Source organism: Solanum tuberosum, unplaced genomic scaffold (genome assembly GCF_000226075.1).
Source record: "Solanum tuberosum cultivar DM 1-3 516 R44 unplaced genomic scaffold, SolTub_3.0 scf00004, whole genome shotgun sequence".
In the NCBI taxonomy this organism is placed as follows: domain Eukaryota; kingdom Viridiplantae; phylum Streptophyta; class Magnoliopsida; order Solanales; family Solanaceae; genus Solanum; species Solanum tuberosum.
In genome coordinates, this window is record NW_006238930.1 from 898,749 (window position 1) to 918,102 (window position 19,354).

Below are 19,354 nucleotides of genomic sequence, written 5' to 3' on the forward strand. Positions count from 1 at the left end.
TATTTCATGACATAAGTCGTCACTTTTTCACAGCAGAATCATGCCACTATAATACCAAAATAATACCACTTTTAACTATTAATTGTCATTTATTAGACAAATAGTATACGAAATTCATTCAAATATAATTCTAAAATCGTACCAACATGGTATAACCAATATACCAAATTCAAATAAATTTTATGTAATTTTTTAACCAGAAACATACAAAAAAATGAATGTTCAAACAAAAATCTATACCAATTTCAAACAAATTTTATGTAATTTCAAAAGTGAATATTCATACCAAAAACACCATAATTAAAACTATTATACACAAACAAAATCTGAATTTTTTTTTTCAGAATCACTGTTCATAATTTTTTAGAACGTTTGGTTTGTATTACAATACAAATAAAAAATCGCAAAGAACACTAACCTGAAGGATCCCATCTACCACGATGTTTTAGTAATACTAATAAGAAGCCGTCCAGAAAATAAAGATTATTGAATAAAAACGAATATGAATTAGATGAGAGTGACGAGATTTCTGGAAAAAATCGAAGAGAGAGAAATGTGGAAGAAAATGGATGAAATCAGAATTTTTAATTAATTTTAACAAATTAGAGTGAAATAAGGAAACTAAATATTCTTAATTAGTTTGAATTTCCTTAATTTATGCTAATTAGTAATTATCTTCAATCAATTCAAATTTAATTAACACACTTATTTCCATTTTTTTACCTTTTTTTTTTAAAAAAAAAACGAATTATTTTATTTTTTTATCTTTTTATTTTTTTCAAAACAAATTTTTACAATTATTTAAAAAAAGTTTTTCTTTTAAGAAACTGTTACAACCTGAAATTTTTATTGTTACAATTTGAAAGTTTAATTCTACTGCTATAACTTGAAAATATTAGTTTAATATATGTCATATATGAAAGTTTCACATACAAAATACAAAAAACTGAGTCCAAAGAAAACATGGCCATTACAGGGTCTAAATGTTACTATAACAGTCTCATGTGCAGAGTGCTATTATGTGTGATTACTTGAAGTTAATCACATTTTTTTTACTTAAAGTTAATAAATACATACCACTAGAGTCACTAACATTTTGTACTTGAATTCATGATTGATTGATAAGTTGTTCTCATTTGGAAGTTAAAAAAGTATTACAGAGATTTAGTTGTTCATTTTTTTTCCCTTTAAATTCATTCTTTGAAATATCATTGTCTACAATAATAAAGGCCCAATATATAAATTTTTAAAAAAGTTTGGTACAGCGATGCACAATGTGGCTGGGGCCCTGGGCACATGGTGGGTTCACATAGAGACATAAAAGACCACATGTGGCCCTATCGTAAGGCCAAGATATTAAATTTTGTTGATTTACGAATATGATGCGCCGTATCCTTATGTTATGACTTGCTTGGTTGATAGGGTGCATCAACATTACCCCTTTCACCCCTATTATTGCTCTTTCACTTTGAGATAAATTCAACATTTAGAATCATCGATTCATAATGTTATTCAAAAAGTTGATTCATCAAGTGATAATTGTCCAAAATTATATAAAGAGATACATTCGCCCAACCAATGAGAGACATTTGAAGTCCAGACAACATAATATAAGTTTGGTGAACTCAATTCGTCCAAAAATTAGCTCATCATTTGCCCAAGACAATATAAGGAGATATTTTCCTCATTCCCTCAATGAATCTTTTGAAGCGCCAGTCGCGTAGGGCAACCGGGCCAGGCCGAGTCAGAAAGGCTTTGATGACTCAAGGTTCATATTAGGGAAAGGAGAGTGAGGGGAAGAGGGGGCAGCCCTCGGCCCGATCATCCAATTCGCTCCAACAGACAGGCTATGGGATAATTAACACCTTCCTCTTGCATAAGATTGGACATATGAGGCGTAAACATCATATATGAGAGTCAAGCGTGGACGACAAAACACAAGCGCACAATATTGGATAAACCCAAACAATTGATGGGTCAGGCTGTTATATTCACCATCAAAGGACGAGGGGGCAACCCTTGGCCCGATCATCCAATTCGCTCCAACAGACAGGCTATGGGATAATTAACACCTTCCTCTTGCATAAGATTGGACATATGAGGCGTAAACATCATATATGAGAGTCAAGCGTGGACGACAAAACACAAGCGCACAATATTGGATAAACCCAAACAATTGATGGGTCAGGCTGTTATATTCACCATCAAGCTTTTGTGTTACTGTGTTTGTGATACTATTAGCCAATTTCCTAGGGCAAAATTTACAATGTCTTTTACATATTTATTCCACAACGTGTTTGGGTATTATAACTAGCCTTGTTGCTCATATCACTAATGCAGTGCAATTAGTGAGGAAGTCAAACCTGGACTAATTAAATCTGGGATCTGATGCAATTACATAATTAATGGAGTGTTTAAGAAATCTGCAATAGATCTATGAAAAATAATTAAATTTCTGTGTGCTGTTATTAATTATAGTATGATTAAAGGTCTAACAGTCAACTTAATTTGTTTTTTGATGCACGATGCATTAGAAAAAATAATTAGGGTTTAAATTTGTTAACTTTTTGACAGGTTGATCAAATATTGGGTGCATGGTCACCACATCTTGTAATAATATAATGGAAGGTACAAGTGAAAGGCAAACCGCGATCAAGGTTGTGGTGGAGTGGTATGTATTCAGGTTTGAGTCTCTTGGTTACGGAGTTGTGTTTGTTAGGAAGAGTTTTACCCCAATTCCAATGTGGACTTTCGGATTTAGTTGGACTCCGATGTAGATACTAGACACCTGATGAAAAACCTAATGTGAACTTTCGAATTTAATCGAACTCCGATGTCGGAATGGGAACCCAAAAAAATAAAGAAAGGAAACGGGGTTAACGTGGGGTGTGTCATGTGTGGACCATGGACCTACACACAGAAAAAAAATCATATGGTGCAACATCACAAATCGTATAATTGAGTCCAAATTGAAGAAATCTTTTAATAAACAAACAAATTGTTATTCATGATTGTCTTCACTGCGTAAGCAATCAACAAATATGAACACACTTGCACTCCTTCATGTGAAAATCCAGAATACCCGGAGAAGATCATATCCTTGTCTTTCCTAGCTGGTTCAGTATTTGAAAAATAAATTTTCAGTTTTAACATATCAAAGATAAAATAATAGTTTTTTTTACCCTCAATATTAATTACTTATTTTCAATCCATTATAAAAATCTAAGATTATATACTCATAAATTAATATATGTATTGTGATAAAATTCTCGCACAAATCATTATTTCTTAAGAGACGCAAGTACTAGAGTACTTCTATATATTAAGATATTAGCACTATTGTTAATTAATTAAGTATTAAGTCATCATTATTTCTTAAGAGACGTACGTCGTAGAGTACCTCCATGTATTAAAACATTATTGTGATAAAATTCTCTTACCAATCATTAAATTTGTTTCCGCTTCACATAATCATTAATAAAAATAAAAGTATGGCTAGATAATGCTAATTATTCAGGACCTTCATTAATAGTTGGACCATTTATTTGAAATAATGGGCTTTTTCGATTGATATTTGGGTCTTGATATTTTGTACTTGGTCCATCATAAATAGTTAGAAGATTTAGTCATATACAAAAAATTTAAATATTATCTCGAGCTCATTTTTCAACTCATTGAATTGATTTCTAGAATGTCCTTTGGAGCGGGCCGGGCTTAACCTAGCCCCTTAAGCCTAGGGCCCATGTGGTTCTAATCCAGACATATTTGAGCCCAATTTGATTCGATGGGCTTTTTTGAGTAGAAAGGTCCATCACAAACCATAACCCATTAGGTGAGTCTGATGGGCCAGACTGGGTTTATGGAGGGTTACCAATTATAAAGTTAAAATTTTACAATTTTAATACTAAGTAAAGTGTTAAAGTTTGGGTATAAAGTTTGGTTTTTAATAAAATAAATAAATTGGTGTATAAGTTTTTTAAAAACACAATCAAATCTAAATTCTCAAACTTTAATAGGTGAGAAATCTTAGTAGTTGTTAGTGAGAATTTGATTGTCCACTTTTGTAATCTCTTACCAAATTTTCCTTCGCCCAAATTTTTTTTCGAGAAAAAATTTACTATGTATAAATGAATTTGTCATATACGGGCAAATCAATTTGATGAGTGGTTGGGACATCTAAGTCAGCCTCTTCTTTTTTTCCTTCCCAAAATCGCTTCATTTGCGTAGCTACGTAAATGATTATTTATCGAGTTTTGTATTTTTTTAGAAAAAAATTAACAATGTTAAAAGTTTAATTATGAAAAGAATTTAAAACACTAACTTAGAACTTGTGCCAAATAAAATCCAAACCACCGTATAACGGTTATCTCTTTTTAATTCAGAAAATAATGTCCAAACACTAATATGATTTTCACATTTCCTTTTTATTCCCTAGAAAAATGCCTAAACATTCATATTCTCACTCTTCTTTTATTAAAGGCAGAGTACTTTGATGAATGCATGGTTCGAGCCTGTAGAATTTTTTTTGTCGGTAACGTCATTTCAAAATGAGCCTGTACTGTACAATTTGAATTCAATCGATTTCAAATATGGATTTCGGACACCGAGCAGATAAAAAAAATTAAAGAGGATTATGAAGAATATAGATTAAAGACTTCTCATACTCAGGAAATATAAGAAGTTGTCTATGATACCACTTGCTTTATTAGAAGTAAGGTGAATGGTGGCGTGATTAAGATATGTGATTCCACTTCTTGCTAGTTGCAAATTAATTAGGCTTTTCCCCCCATAATCTATTATTTGACGGCTATAAAGACGGTTACGAGATTAAGATATGCATTTACACTTCTTGCTAGTTGCTAGTAATTGTTCTTTTGCAAGTTGCTACTAATTAATTAGGCTCTTCTTTCATAATCTATTATTGGCACAAGGATATAACAAAGATATGTTTAATTATTTCACATCATACGGCATTGTCCATATATAGTTTTCTTTCCTTTGGCAAGTGAGGAGATTTTGTGCACTTATATATATTACATATTAGTCGTAATGAAGCAAATACTTCTATCTGCATACATTGGGTGTTTTTAAAAGACTTGTCCTTTGAGGAAAATTAGATATATCCTCAAACCTCCTATATACAATTAATTGTTGTTTAACAGGATGGGCTTCATTAATTAATTTGTCTAATCATATGGTTACTGATCTTACTCCCTCTATTCATTTTTACTTGTTATGTTCTGATTTTTGAAAGTCAAATGGTATGAATTTTGTTTAATTTTAAAATGTAAATTTTCATCATATTAATATGAGAACTTAGAAGAATTGGAGCTTGTAATATTGTCATATAGATTTTTACTTTCTAAAATATGGATTTACAATATTAAATTAATCTAATTTAATGTAGCATTAAAGATTAGTCAAACTGACTTTAGTGAAACAAAATGTACTTGTTAAGTTTTTTTTTGAGGGAATATTAAGTTAAAATGTTAAGTACTTCCTTCATACCGATTTGCTTGTCAAATTTTGATTAGACACACTTATTAAGAAAAGAAGAATTAGTATATTGAATTTACCATTTCACCTATTAATTGATAGGATCCCAAATACATATACTCACTATATTTTTCAAATACCATAATTCAATATAAATAAATTGAGGGTATATATAATAGAGAAAGAAGAAAAAATGATTCTATATTATCAAACATGACAAGTAAAATAGAAATGAAATTAAAATATTTAATGAATAAAAGTAAACGAAGAAGTATATACAAGTCAACACAACATGCATGTAGTCCCGATCGATAACTTGCTTCTTGAGATTAATCTTATCATATAGACTTTGAACGTTGAAAACATTACTCTCACCGATCGACTTTTCAAATAAATTAAAACAGGGGATTAATGTTTCTCCATATTTCACATTTAAAACGGCGACTAGAATTTGGATGAGAACAAAATTCACATGAAAAAGTATATACAATACTAGTACTTTTTAGAATCAAATCCTTTTAAACTAATTTTAATTTTATTAATTTCCTACTCGAAATATTCTTTTTTGATAATTACTGACGTTTTCATTAACTATTTCATATTTTTTCTAGAAATGTAAGAATCTGCTTTTATTAAAAAGAATCTCAACTTTGAAAAATTTAACCAAGACAAGTAGACAACTTTAGCTAGGAAACTCGATCGGTATATGCTTTTCCTCAAATATGGATATTCTGCCAACAATAAATATAATTTTTTTCGATTTTTTTTTTGCTAATTACTGACGTGTTTCCACCATTTCTTCTTAAAAATGTAAGAACGTGCAAGTTGTTGTTATATTATTTTAATTTAGGATATCTTATCTTTAGATAATTATACTGAACGAAGACAGCTTTGAGAAAGTCGGTGTATCTGTTTGCCGACAACAACATTAATTTAATTAAGTCATATGTGTTGTTGTTAACTAGGATTGAACTTTTGGTTTAGCGTGTAAGTAGTAACTTAGACGTTGAATTACATTAACTATCAGATTGAGGAAACAGAAGAAGGTTAATTAAAGTTTCACTTTGATATATGGCTGGATAGAGAAAAAAACAATTCATTTTTGCAATAAATTTAGTTAACGTTCTAATTTAGGTACTTGCTTTTGTATAAACGCAATTTTCATAAAGAAGGTTTATAAAACTTACATATAACACTTGTTTAATTACTCGTAGAAGGAGAATGCAAGATTAATTACAAGATTAAAATGATAAAAAAGAATAGCTAATTATAAGGATTAATTCTCTCACCAACAATTGATCTAGCGTTTTCTAATATTTAACACTTCTCTTCGAATATACTAATTAAAAGTAAAATTAAATTTTGAAATGTTTTAGGAAATATATGAAAGGATGTAATAAGGTCTACTAGCGTTTATCTAGTACTCCCTCCATTTCCTTTTTATTTATCAAATATACAACTTTTCATTTTACGTATTTACCTTAGTAAATTAAGAGAGAATTAATTTTTTTTTAATTTATTATTATCATTAAATAATTATTTTTTCAAACTAATTAGAGTTCTAATAGTTAAATTTTAATTTTGAAATACCATTAATTAGGTTATTAGGTTCAATGTACTACGTAGTATTCATTGTCGAGCTATTTTAAGAAAGGATCATTTCCTTTGATTAGTGATTGGTTATAACTATTTTATGCATATGATTAGTGGTCCAAATTTCAGTAGTAGAACAATTTAAGGGATTCATATCTCACCAAATTCACAAGTAGTTGTGGCCAAGATTGGTTAAAAAAGAGCAAATCTGGAAATACGTACAAAATGAAGTCTTTCCTCATCAGAGTTTTTTTTCCAAAAAAATAGTAAATGAGCTGTATACTAATATTCAAAGTTGAACAAACACTATCAACTTCATATTTTACGATATGGAAAATTTGATTCCATAAAGCAATAATGCATTTTGAGACGTAAAAGATTTGTTTGTACAAAGAAAGTGTACATTCGATGCAATGTATGCACCCAGTAAATATAATTAATTTTAACTCTAAAAAATTATTAAACAATTAAGAAGCAATAGTACGGGAAAACTTCAACTTTATTAAGAAAGTTTTTATTATATAATATAAAGGTGTACATGTGTTATCTCCTGTATTCAGATTAACAAATTATAAAACAATTAAGATGAAAAGAAAAAGAAAAGAATTATCCGAGTGCACAAAAGTCACTGTGTGTCCTTAAGAAATTTAATCCCCTCAAGTACCCGAAGTTAAAGATCAATTCCTCCCAAGATAAAACGGATAAAACCCAGCGACAGGTTGTTCAGTTACATTTTTAGCAAGCAACACTCTCTACTTCAGGACTTAAAAGAAATTGTTTGGCTACTTCTGTTTTATAAAGTTTGTACTCATGATTGCTGGAGCCTGCGTGAATGGAGAATTTGTTATATTTTGTTATGACAATCATATCTATACAATTCAATCAGAAAAAAATAATCTCAAATTTAAAAATGAAAACTGCCATAATTTTGACCAAATAAAAGATTTTTATATATATAACGTTTTATTATGAGATGAATAAAACTTTTTAAAATATCATTTACCTAGGCATGCATAAATTTTACTTCCAACCCATCAATATCGCGCCTACTTTGAAGGAAGAATCTTTTCTTTGATTAGTGTAATGTTTCTTTCTAAATATTGGGCTTTTAATTAGTTGTCCAGTAAATACCAATATACAATATTAGAGGGACTCAAATTTCACCCAACCCATAGGTGCAACGTAAGGAAATAAATAACAAAACGTAAATATGAAAGGGAAAACAAAATCTTTTCCTAAAAAAGAAAAAAAAAAGGAAAAAGATAAAAATTACATTATTCCACGTGGAAGTGGGACCAATCCGACACACTGCTGATTGTACAAATTTTATCCTTTTCTAACTACACTGGGAATGACGCTAAAGCCATGCTGAACACAGTGACGGCTGTATCCAACTATTTATTAAGCACACCAATTCCACTTGCACTCCCCGCGCGTGTAAACAACGTACGATTATTCTTATATTTAGTTTCCGCGAGTGTGTTTCCCTACATTCCCTCTTATCGAAATTCAATCGCCGTAGAATCTGAATCACATGTTTGAAGGGATCAGGATATCAAAATTTTATTAAGAAAAGGAAAATTCATTAAACCTTGGAAATATAAAAGGAATAGGAAAAGTAAAAAGAGTATTTCTAAACCAAACTTGACTTTGACTAATGAAATTCTATAAATATCATGCAACATTTCAAACGTTACACATACTTTATTAGAATTTAGAGACAAACAAAAAAATTCATTAACTACATGGCAAACAAAGTTGTATGTCCAAAGGTTTTTCGTGACCTCCGACGATTCGCTCGATGTCTAAACACGGCTCCGGTTGTCCCACCGATGAATTTCACCGGCAACTATGGTTCTACGAATGTAACAACACCGACGTTACAACCTACGGACCAAATATTAGCCGATCCTGAGAAAAAAGTGATCAATTTTGATGATGTTAAGGAGTTGTTTACGGGTGTATCCACCTCGAAGTTGATTAGATCATCGTTGACACTTCAAATGGCATCCATCGAGTCGATGGTTGACCTAGGTGTGTGGGTAATGAATTCGAAATTCATGCATATGCCAATATTCAAGGAGGTAATACTAGGGTTTGTTAAAAGTACATTCTATGAACATTTTTGTGCTGGAAAAGACTTGATTGAAGTACGAAAGACGGTTAGTAAGTTGTCTAACGTTGGTTTAAAAGGTATGCTTGATTATGGTGTGGAACATGCCACGGAGAATGAGTCTTGTGATCAGAGTATGAAAGTTTTTATTCAAACAGCCGAATTGGCCAAGTCTCTTCCATCCTCATCTGTAAGATCAAATTCCTACAAATCTTATTACTTTATTTTTTTATTATTTATTTCTAGTTTTAAATCGAACTAATTCTATTTGAAAATTCTAAAAGTCCCAAGCCTTTTTGGAACAAGCTAGAAAGAAAAACTGAGTCTCCGACTTTAGCCTTTTATGCGCTTTCATTGGATTAGATTCCACAAAATAAGATAATTCAACAAATTGCAACAGATGACGGCTGACGCAACAGAACGTGTCTATTGCGTGGAATTTAAATAAAATACACCTTTTTATTCTTATTTAACTTTTTCCTTAAGTTACGTATATTCTTCTTAGAATAACCTGATTCCTAACACAATTAAATTCTTCTTCATGACTTTTCAACAAAAGACATAAATGTTTTTGAAAAATAATTGGAATAAAATATTCAATGAATAGATAACAGATCCAAAAATCTAAATCATAAAAATAGACTTATTTTTGTTGCTTGATGATCAATTTTTTTGCTTGTTAGTGATAAAATTTTGTATATTTTTGTAATAATTAACCGGCCTGATTTCTTTACATGTAGAATCAATTTTTTTAGTACCTCATTAACAATAAACAGATTTGTTTTCATACTAATTAGTGTTTGTTGTGATGAAACAGGTCAGTTTTGTGGTAGTAAAGATAACTGCAATTTGTACACCAAAGCTGCTCAAAAGAATGAGTGATTTGCTTAGATGGGAACAAAAAGATCCTTCATTGAATCTCCCATGGAAGCAAAAGACGCTTCCACTTTTCGCCAAATCGAGTCCTTTTTATCACACGTTGAAAAGACCAGAACCTCTAACGGTCGATGAAGAGCGTGATCTACAATTAGCTCATGATAGACTTGAGAAAATTTGCAAGAAATGCTTGGAACTTGATGTTGAGTTACTAATTGATGCTGAAGATGCAGCTATTCAACCCGCAATTGATTACTTTACATATTCAGCAGCAATTAAGTATCACAAAGACGATCATCCTTTGATATTCGGAACAATTCAAGCTTACTTAAAAGACTCCAAGGAGCGTATGATCATCGCAAAAAAGGCAGCAGAGAAAATTGGAGTTCCTATGGGTTTTAAACTTGTAAGAGGTGCTTATATGTCAAGTGAAAGTGAATTGGCTTCAAGTTTAGGATTCAAATCTCCGATTCACGATAGCATTCAACAAACACATAATTGTTACAATTCTTGTGCTGAATTTATGCTTGATGAAATCGCTAATGGTTCAGGAGCTGTTGTTCTTGCAACTCATAACATTGAGTCAGGTAAATATTGTGATAGTACACTTTTATTTACTTAATTATATTAATAGTATTCAATATGTCACTTAATAATATTTGAATTTGCATAACAAATTACTCATTAGATGTTTTGAACTTTTGATAAATAGGAAAACTTGCTGCATCCAAGGCGATAGATTTAGGGATTAGAAAGGATAGTAAAAAGCTCCAATTTGCTCAGCTATATGGTATGGCAGAAGGGCTTTCATTTGGGTTGAGAAATGCAGGATTTGAAGTGAGCAAATATTTACCATTTGGACCTGTAGAACAAGTTATGCCTTACCTTATTAGAAGAGCTGAAGAAAACAGAGGTCTTTTGTCTACATCTGCCTTCGATAGACAACTCATGAGGTAATTAAACATGATTAATAATTTTGTAAACAAAAAACAGAGAAGTTTAAACTCATATGTTTTTATTAATTTTGTATATTACTGTTTGCAGGAAGGAGTTAATCAGGAGATTTGATGTGGGAACTTCATGAATCTTGAGATATAATGGAAGTGTATATATGCATATAACTAGTACTACTATGAATAAATCGAGCTTGTAACAGAGCAATTGACACTCCAAAATCCTGTATTGATGATTTATTTATTTTTGAATGTTAACGAGAGATTCAAATCTGTCCGCGATTACTGTAAATAATTCATTGTTGTACTACTATTTTTTCACTATTGTTACTTGTACTACTACTACTAGTATGGAAGTCTTCCAACTTTTTTTATTGGTTTTTTCTTACTACAAATTAAAGTTTCCGAAATGATGAAAATTATACCTTTATTTATTTCTTCTTGTGAAAATATTCCAGATTAAATCAGAGTTACTTAAAACTCGATGTTATATTGTTTAGAGTTGATTTAGTTTCAACTATTAACATAGTGAAAATGAGAATATTTTTTTAGTACTCAACGATAATAATAATAACATACTCAGTATAGTTTTAGCTCATAAATAAGGTAGATAGGTTGTAGCATCTCCAATTTATCAGAGGTATCGGGTTTGAGTTCCTTTGCGTATGGAATCATCTTTAATGGGGAGCGCCGAAATTTTTTGGCGTGAATCAAATTTAATTAGATTCCAACATGGTATGGACACCGGATAGAAAATAAAAAAAAGTTCACTTCTAGTGTCTTCCTTCGTGGTCAACATTTCTAGCAACTTCTTTCATGGGGTTTTACAAATCAATGTTGCTTACCTAAACAATAAAAACTTCAAATCGGTCAGTAATTGCGCTCACGTGATAGGTTTTACCACTTGCCAAGAATCTTGGCGTTAGATTATGACATAAAGATTCCTCAACCGGAGCACGCCATAAGAAAAGTCCTTTACAGCGAATCTCATGATTTTGAAGGCGGAGATTCAGATTCCTTTATGCCCCACAACTTTTTTTATGTATTCTTGCTATACCTCAATTATTGAATAAAAACAATTTAAGTCTTACAAATATATATTATTTGACTAGTAAAAATGGATATTAAAATTCTATCAAAAGCAAGAAAAATAATTTTTAAACAAGTGGGTTTAAGAAAATAATTCAAATTGGTAGGGTCAAAAAGCCGCAAAGCGAAAGACCAAGTTGTAGACCGAAGTGGTCAGGAAGTGTGCAAGAAAGTAGGACATATTAATTAGTATAATTTATACTAACAAATTTGAGGTACAAAAAAGACGGTATCCAAGACAAGTGGAACAACAAAAAAACAGCTAAGATACAGAAATTTAACGGTGAAATACACATGGTGGTACTGAACATCTACAGTAATACATCGTCAGTAACAACACAGCATCTACTCAGCATGATTTAATTATTGCGTAATTTAAGTTATCACTTCAACAAAATAAAAAACAAACTTCTTCTATAAATACCATACATTTCTCAAAAACTTTACATATTCATTTGAGAGAGAATAAAAAAATTATAAACACACAAAAAAAATTCATCTTCCGCCGCCCACCGTTGCATGGCCAATAAAGTTTTTTGTCCGAAACTCCTTAAGAACCTCGGATTTCATGTCCGCCGTTTAAACTCAGCTCCGTCACCTCTTTCCGCCGTCCCACCGTTAAATTTCACTGGCGATTTTAACGCCGTACCAAATTTGGTGGAACCCGCACCACAGATTAACACAAACCACCACGACCATCATAATACTAATAACATTATCAATTTCGATGATGTTAAGGAGCTATTCTACGGCGTTCCGACCAAGAAACTGATTCGATCATCGATGACGTTACAAATGGCTGCTATTGATCCCATGGTTGATTTGGGTATGTGGATAATGAATTCTAAACTTATGGAAATGCCTGTTTTTAGGGAGGTTATGCTTGGATTTGTTAAAAATACATTTTATGAGCATTTTTGTGCCGGGAAAGACTTAACGGAAGTTAGACGGACCGTTACCAATCTATCTGATTCTGGGTTAAAAGCCATGCTTGATTATGGGGTGGAACATGCCACCGATAATGAATCTTGTGAACAGAGTACGGCGGCCTTTATTCAAACGATTGAATCAACCGAATCACTTCCCGAATCTTCAGTAAGAATTTAATCTTTATTCTATTTCTGAAAAGGAATGTCTATATCTTCTTCAAAGATTCTGTTTTATATTATCAAATTCTTCCAATATTCTTGGATTTATCAATTTCAATTTTTTTGGTGAAACAGGCAAGCTTTGTGGTAGCAAAGATAACTGCAATTTGTACACCAAGGCTTCTAAAAAGAATGAGTGATTTGTTAAGATGGGAACAGAAAGATCCATCATTCAATCTTCCGTGGAAGCAAGAGTCGCTTCCACTTTTCGCCGAATCGAGCCCTATTTATCACACTTGGAGCAAACCAGAGCCTCTAACGGTAGAGGAAGAACGTGATCTTCAATTAGCTCATGAAAGACTTAGGAAAATTTGCGAGAAATGTTTGGAACATCAAGTTCCTTTACTAATTGATGCGGAAGACACAACAATTCAACCTGCAATTGATTACTTTGCGTATTCTGCAGCAATTAAGTACCATAAAGATGATCAGCCTTTGATATTCGGAACAATTCAAGCTTACTTGAAGGACGCTAAGGAACGAATGGTTATCGCTAAAAAGGCTGCAGAGAAAATGGGAGTTCCAATGGGATTTAAGCTTGTGAGGGGTGCTTACATGTGTAGTGAAAAGGAATTGGCTTCTACTTTAGGATTCAAGTCTCCGATTCACGATAGCATTGAGCAAACACACGCTTGCTTCAATTCGTGTGCGGAGTTTATGATTGAAGAGATTGCTAATGGATCTGGTGCAGTTGTTCTCGCCACTCATAACATTGAGTCAGGTAACAATTAATTATTTTCCATCATTTATATCTACGTTGAAATATAAATAAATTTGTTCGCTATTGTCTAACATGTATAATGTGTGATATATATAGGAAAACTTGCTGCAACCAAAGCTATAGATTTGGGAATAAAAAATGAGAGGCAAAATCTCCAATTTGCTCAGCTATATGGTATGGCAGATGGTCTTTCATTTGGGCTGAGAAATGCAGGATTTCAAGTTAGCAAGTATTTGCCATTTGGTCCTGTAGAGCAGATTATGCATTACCTTATGAGGCGTGCTGAAGAAAACAGAGGCATGTTGTCAACATCGGCATTCGATAGGCAACTCATGAGGTAACCATTGCAGAAAAATTGAAAAAAAATTAATAACTTTATAATACTCGAACGTTGTTAATTTGATTATGGCAATGTGTTTGCAGGAAGGAATTGAGCAGGAGACTGGAAGTGGCAACTTCTTAAATTAATATTGAGAATGTGAAATCTATATTAGTAAGTAAGAATAATAAACGAGGAAACATCACCGACTATTGTAAATAATTCAATGATGTGAGGGCAAAAATTGATGATGATGATAATGAAGATCAAAGCAACCATGGATGGGTAAAATGCATGAGGAGGAAGTCAGTTTATCTTCTTGTGTGTTATGGAAAATAAAAAAATGTACATATTTATTTTAGGTCCACTTGTTGTATCTTTCTCCATGTGCTATTTTAGGTTCTATTATATTACTATATATAATGTAGTAGCACCTTAAGTTGGTTATATTTGGTATCGTGTTTTAGAAATAGAAGTGGAAGAAGGTACTCCCTAGAGTGGAGCCAAAATGTTGAAATTACAAAGTGTGTATCTGTTTCTCTCTCTCTCTCTATCGAGACATTATGAAATAAATCAGATTTACTGGATTTGATTAACATTTTAAGTAGAGTTGTCAAAAAGGCCGGCTCAACCCCATCGGGCCCAAGCCTCGAGGGCCAAGGAATTTGAAGGGCTAGGGCGGGCCGGCCCTTAATTTGGTAGGGCCTAAAAATGCTCAATCCAACCCAACCCTAGAAGGGCCGAGGGCTGGGGTAGGCTAGCCTTTCTGTTTTTCTTTTTAAATTTTTTCTTTCTTTTCAAACTTATAATTCTATAACATCAAAAAAATGAAAAGATTTTCAAATCAAATATGACAAACAATGATGTTGTTTCAATAATACTAACAAAAATCTAGTGTAATTAGCATGTATCTCGCATACTGAATATGCTAGTGAGATAAGAGAGTGACAAGCAAGATAGGAGGGAGGCGAGGGCGCTAGATTTGTATATGTATCCTAGATACATGTGAATCTACTTGGATAGGGTGTATCTAGAACAAATTAACCCAATTTTGAGTCAATATATTTCGAGATACTATTTGGATACGAAGATTTATAATATTACAACATAGCGTGTATTCAAATAATTAGATTATATACTAGTAAAATTATTGTAAATTACTCTTAAATAAAAAGTTTTGGCCCATGGGCTGACCCCGGCCCAGTGCCGATCAAGCCTCAAGGGCCAAGGGCTTATATGGGCCGGGCATATAAGCCCTAATTTTAAATGGGCTTGAAAAATCTTATTCCAACCCTACCCCAATAATAGGTAGGGTTAGGCCGGCCCCATGAGCTAAGCCCATTTTGACGGCTCTAATTTTAAGCTCCTTTATTATTGTTATTATACAATTAAAGTTGCAAAAATTAGAGTACTAAGTAGAATGGGAAAGAAATTCAAAGAGCCGCAAAATGAAGAACAAGTTGTATAAACCTCAACATTAAATAAACAAGAACATTGGGGGTCAATCATTATAAAGCAATTTTATGTTACAAAAAAAGTTCCGGCTAGTAGGCAATTGGAGGACCTACCAGATAAAACACACGAGCCTGTTTGGATTGGTTTATTTTATATGTTTTTAAATTGTTTTGTAGTATTTTATAAAATAAAATAAAAATTGTATATATACACTTGTTTTAAGTCAAAAAAATAAAAATAAATTAAAAATAAGCCATAAACTATCGAAACAAACTTCTCATATACTTACTAGTTGGTTCGAAACATCAATTCTGAAAAGGACATGCTGATATAAATTTTGAGATTCATAGTACGAGATTTTAACAAAAGAAAATGAACAGTCTGTCTCAATTTATATGATAAAGTAAATATTTTTCAATTTAAAGTTTTTACCAATTATTATTAAAATATTATAACCGTCTAAAAACAACCATAAAAAATAACAGATATTATGCATCGATCATAAATTAGTTGCGGTACTATATGTGAATCCTCAATAACCATGCATATTACTCCGTTTTGACATTTACCAATCCAAATACCATATGGTTCGAGTAGCATTTTTCTAACCCTAGCACTCAAATAGACTTGAGAAGAAGTAAAATTAATTGGACCCATAAATTTTAATTTTCTAGTGCTAAAAGGAGACAACTTGCACTGACCATAGTCCATAAGTATTAATGATTGAGCAAGATCTTTACGTACGACGTCGTATACTTTATTATCTCTACCTAATTATTAGTCAAATTGTCAGAGGCAATAATTAAACAAAGTTTCTAATCACATATATTAAACAAAGCTATCTCAGCTGCATATATAATTCACACCCACCCTACTTTCGATCTATACTTTAATTTTTTTAAGCATAATAAAATGATTATATTAATTAATTTTTTTAGTACACTAATATTCCACGCCGTAAACATTATACTGAGGCGCTAGATTCTCTGTGGCTACCTCCAGAAATTACATGGAAGGCACGGCGCATGAAAGACCAATTTTTTTTCTTTTTTTTAATTTTTTTTTTAACTGTGGTAGTGTTTTTTTTACCTCTTTCTAAAAGCTCCTATCTTTTTAACTTTCTTGATGATTTGAACTCATAATCTTCGAATTGAAAGTGAGCTTAGGGTGCTACTATGCTAGTGAGGATGCTTATCATCCGAACAACTCACTCTTATCTAACTATAATAGTCGAATTTGAAGTTCCAAGTTAATTACAATTAACAAAATATACTACTGGAAATAAAGGTTCTTCTATCACGAACCACTAAAAATTGTGTTGTTGAATGCTCTATGATTTTTCTACTCATTTCTAGTGAGCCAATTTACTAAAAAAAATGCATGAATGAGAATAGATTCTTATTGCGATAGTGAGAAACTTTCTAATTTTTTCCGGATGAAATATTACAATTTTTTTATTTTATCCTGATTGAATTAAAATATCTATAAGAATATCCACCAAACATTTTCCAGTAATAACTTTTAAGTAAAATAGTGATTATTGTCTATGTCTAGGATTCGTTTGGTCCCAAGAATACTTGGAAAAAACATGGGGAAAACTTGTGAAAAATTTGGGAAAAACTTGAAAAGTGGTGTTTGGTTATATAACTAGACAAATATATTTAGGCCAAGTCCAATATTTGGGAATTTTATAAAATTCAAAAATCACCCCAAACTTTTATATTTTATAAAAAATATCCATTATTTATTAATTCCAACTAATATTTGTTACTACCTCCTCCGAAAAAGTTTGAGTTTTAATTTAAGTGATAAAATTTAGAAAAAAGAACAATTTGTGTTTAATGAGTTATAATTATAACTGAATCAGTGACAAATTTGAGTATGTGATTAATGTATTGTCTTGCCTATATTGTTATTTTGTTATTGTTTTTTGTTATCAATTATATTATAAATTTATTTTTTAACGAAACATATTCATTATAAAATGATAATATAAATTTATGAATATTTTTAATAATTTTTAAAACTTATGGATATAAATAATATTTTTTGAAATAGTCAAATATTTAGGGGAAAATTTGGGGCCAAACACATGATGTAACTTTATCAAAAACTTCCCCAAATATAATTTACTAAGAATATTTGAGAACCTCGGGTCAAATCGGCCAAGAGTAAGTAGCTTCCAGCTCATTTATTGTCCATGTCCCAACACCCAACTCTCACCTAACATACTCCTCTCGATGAGAAGATAGAAAAAGAGAAAAAGAATCAGCAACTCATCATGTCCAAACAAATCTCTTTTTCTCAACATCTGCCAAACACATTCATTTTTACGTAGTTTGATATTTGCTTCAGCCATAAAATCTTTCACAAATAAAGTAATGTTCAACCATTTCATATGCGAGGTGGTATTTTAATCAGAATTTATATAAAACTTTCACTATTAGTAAATAACATATTAGCGACCGACAAAATTTTGATCATGTTAATCTCATTAAGCTACAGATTAGTAATAAATTCTATGAAAATTAAATTAGCTATAAATTATTTAGCAACGGATATCTAGGAACTATCAATTAAATTCCATCATTTTTTGTACTGTTTCATTTGTAAAGAAATACTCCTAACAAGCAAACTTAAAGTGAGTTAGTTGCGTGCCATGCAGTTCTCAATTGATTGTCTATCTAAACTTTTACCTTTAATGATACGGGTTCAATTCCTAGCTTGTGAAAGGAAAAAAAAAACTTAAGTTACCTTGCCATAATAATTAGGGCAAGCATCAATCCGAGTCCAGAAACATGTTTTGTTAGATAAAAGAGATGAGTCACGAACAGCTAGCACATTTCTGATGTGTCACAAACTCAGCAGTCAGCAGATATTATCAACACAATTATATGCATTAAAAAGTTTGGCAGTGAATGACTCATTATTGTCTTCTGCCAAAACGTGGAAAGTGCCGTTTTTATTTATTTTTTAAAAGAAAAAACTATATGAAATCTTAGCCGTTATTTTTGTTCACGGTCAAATTTATTGCAAGTACTGTTTTACTTGAATCATCAAAAAAATAAATATATACTACTTCTCTTTTAACTAAGGTATAGGTTAACGATTATATTTATGTCAATCCAATAGCTTTTGTTGAGATTTTTTATTTTTATTAAAAAATTACAAGGTTTTTATAAATATATGATTGTTTAATATTATATATTAACGTAAAATCATTATAGAAATCCGCCTTTTAAATTGAGTTAAGTTTTATTTTTTAGGTTAGTATAGACCAAGAGTACAGATTTGAGCTATTGCGGGCTTGGACTCTTTTGTTATTTTCAAGAGTTGAGCTATTACGGGCTTGGACTAAATCATCTATTGGGCCTATGTAATATCGATCTCCAGCCCAAATAAATTCATTTGGGCCCTTGCCAAGCCCAAACAAATGCCTAAAGAAATTAGATGACTATTGATGGTGTCACAATATAGTTTTGAAAGTGGGCCTAAAAATGTTCGAATCGTATAGTCAACCAATGGTTGTTATCTTATTTAGTTCTTGATGAGCAAGTAAGTAATCTAATCAATTAGTATGACACGTTTGTA

The 19,354-nt window shown here is 31.5% G+C and overlaps 2 protein-coding genes across 2 annotated transcripts; both read left to right on the top strand.

Moving 5' to 3' along the window:
- Positions 1–8,721: 8,721 nt before the first annotated feature.
- On the top strand, positions 8,722–11,405 carry LOC102588726 (proline dehydrogenase 2, mitochondrial-like). The gene is made up of 4 exons (XM_006338234.2): positions 8,722–9,392; positions 10,020–10,665; positions 10,791–11,031; positions 11,123–11,405. Exons 1-4 carry the CDS (start codon positions 8,835–8,837, stop codon positions 11,160–11,162), a joined length of 1,485 nt encoding a protein of 494 aa, XP_006338296.1. The 5' UTR covers positions 8,722–8,834; the 3' UTR covers positions 11,163–11,405.
- Positions 11,406–12,550: 1,145 nt separating this feature from the next.
- On the top strand, positions 12,551–14,904 carry LOC102588395 (proline dehydrogenase 2, mitochondrial-like). Its single transcript, XM_006338233.2, has 4 exons — positions 12,551–13,215; positions 13,344–13,989; positions 14,086–14,326; positions 14,413–14,904. The coding sequence occupies exons 1-4, from the start codon at positions 12,640–12,642 to the stop codon at positions 14,450–14,452; spliced, it is 1,503 nt and encodes a 500-aa protein (XP_006338295.1). The 5' UTR covers positions 12,551–12,639; the 3' UTR covers positions 14,453–14,904.
- Positions 14,905–19,354: the final 4,450 nt, after the last annotated feature.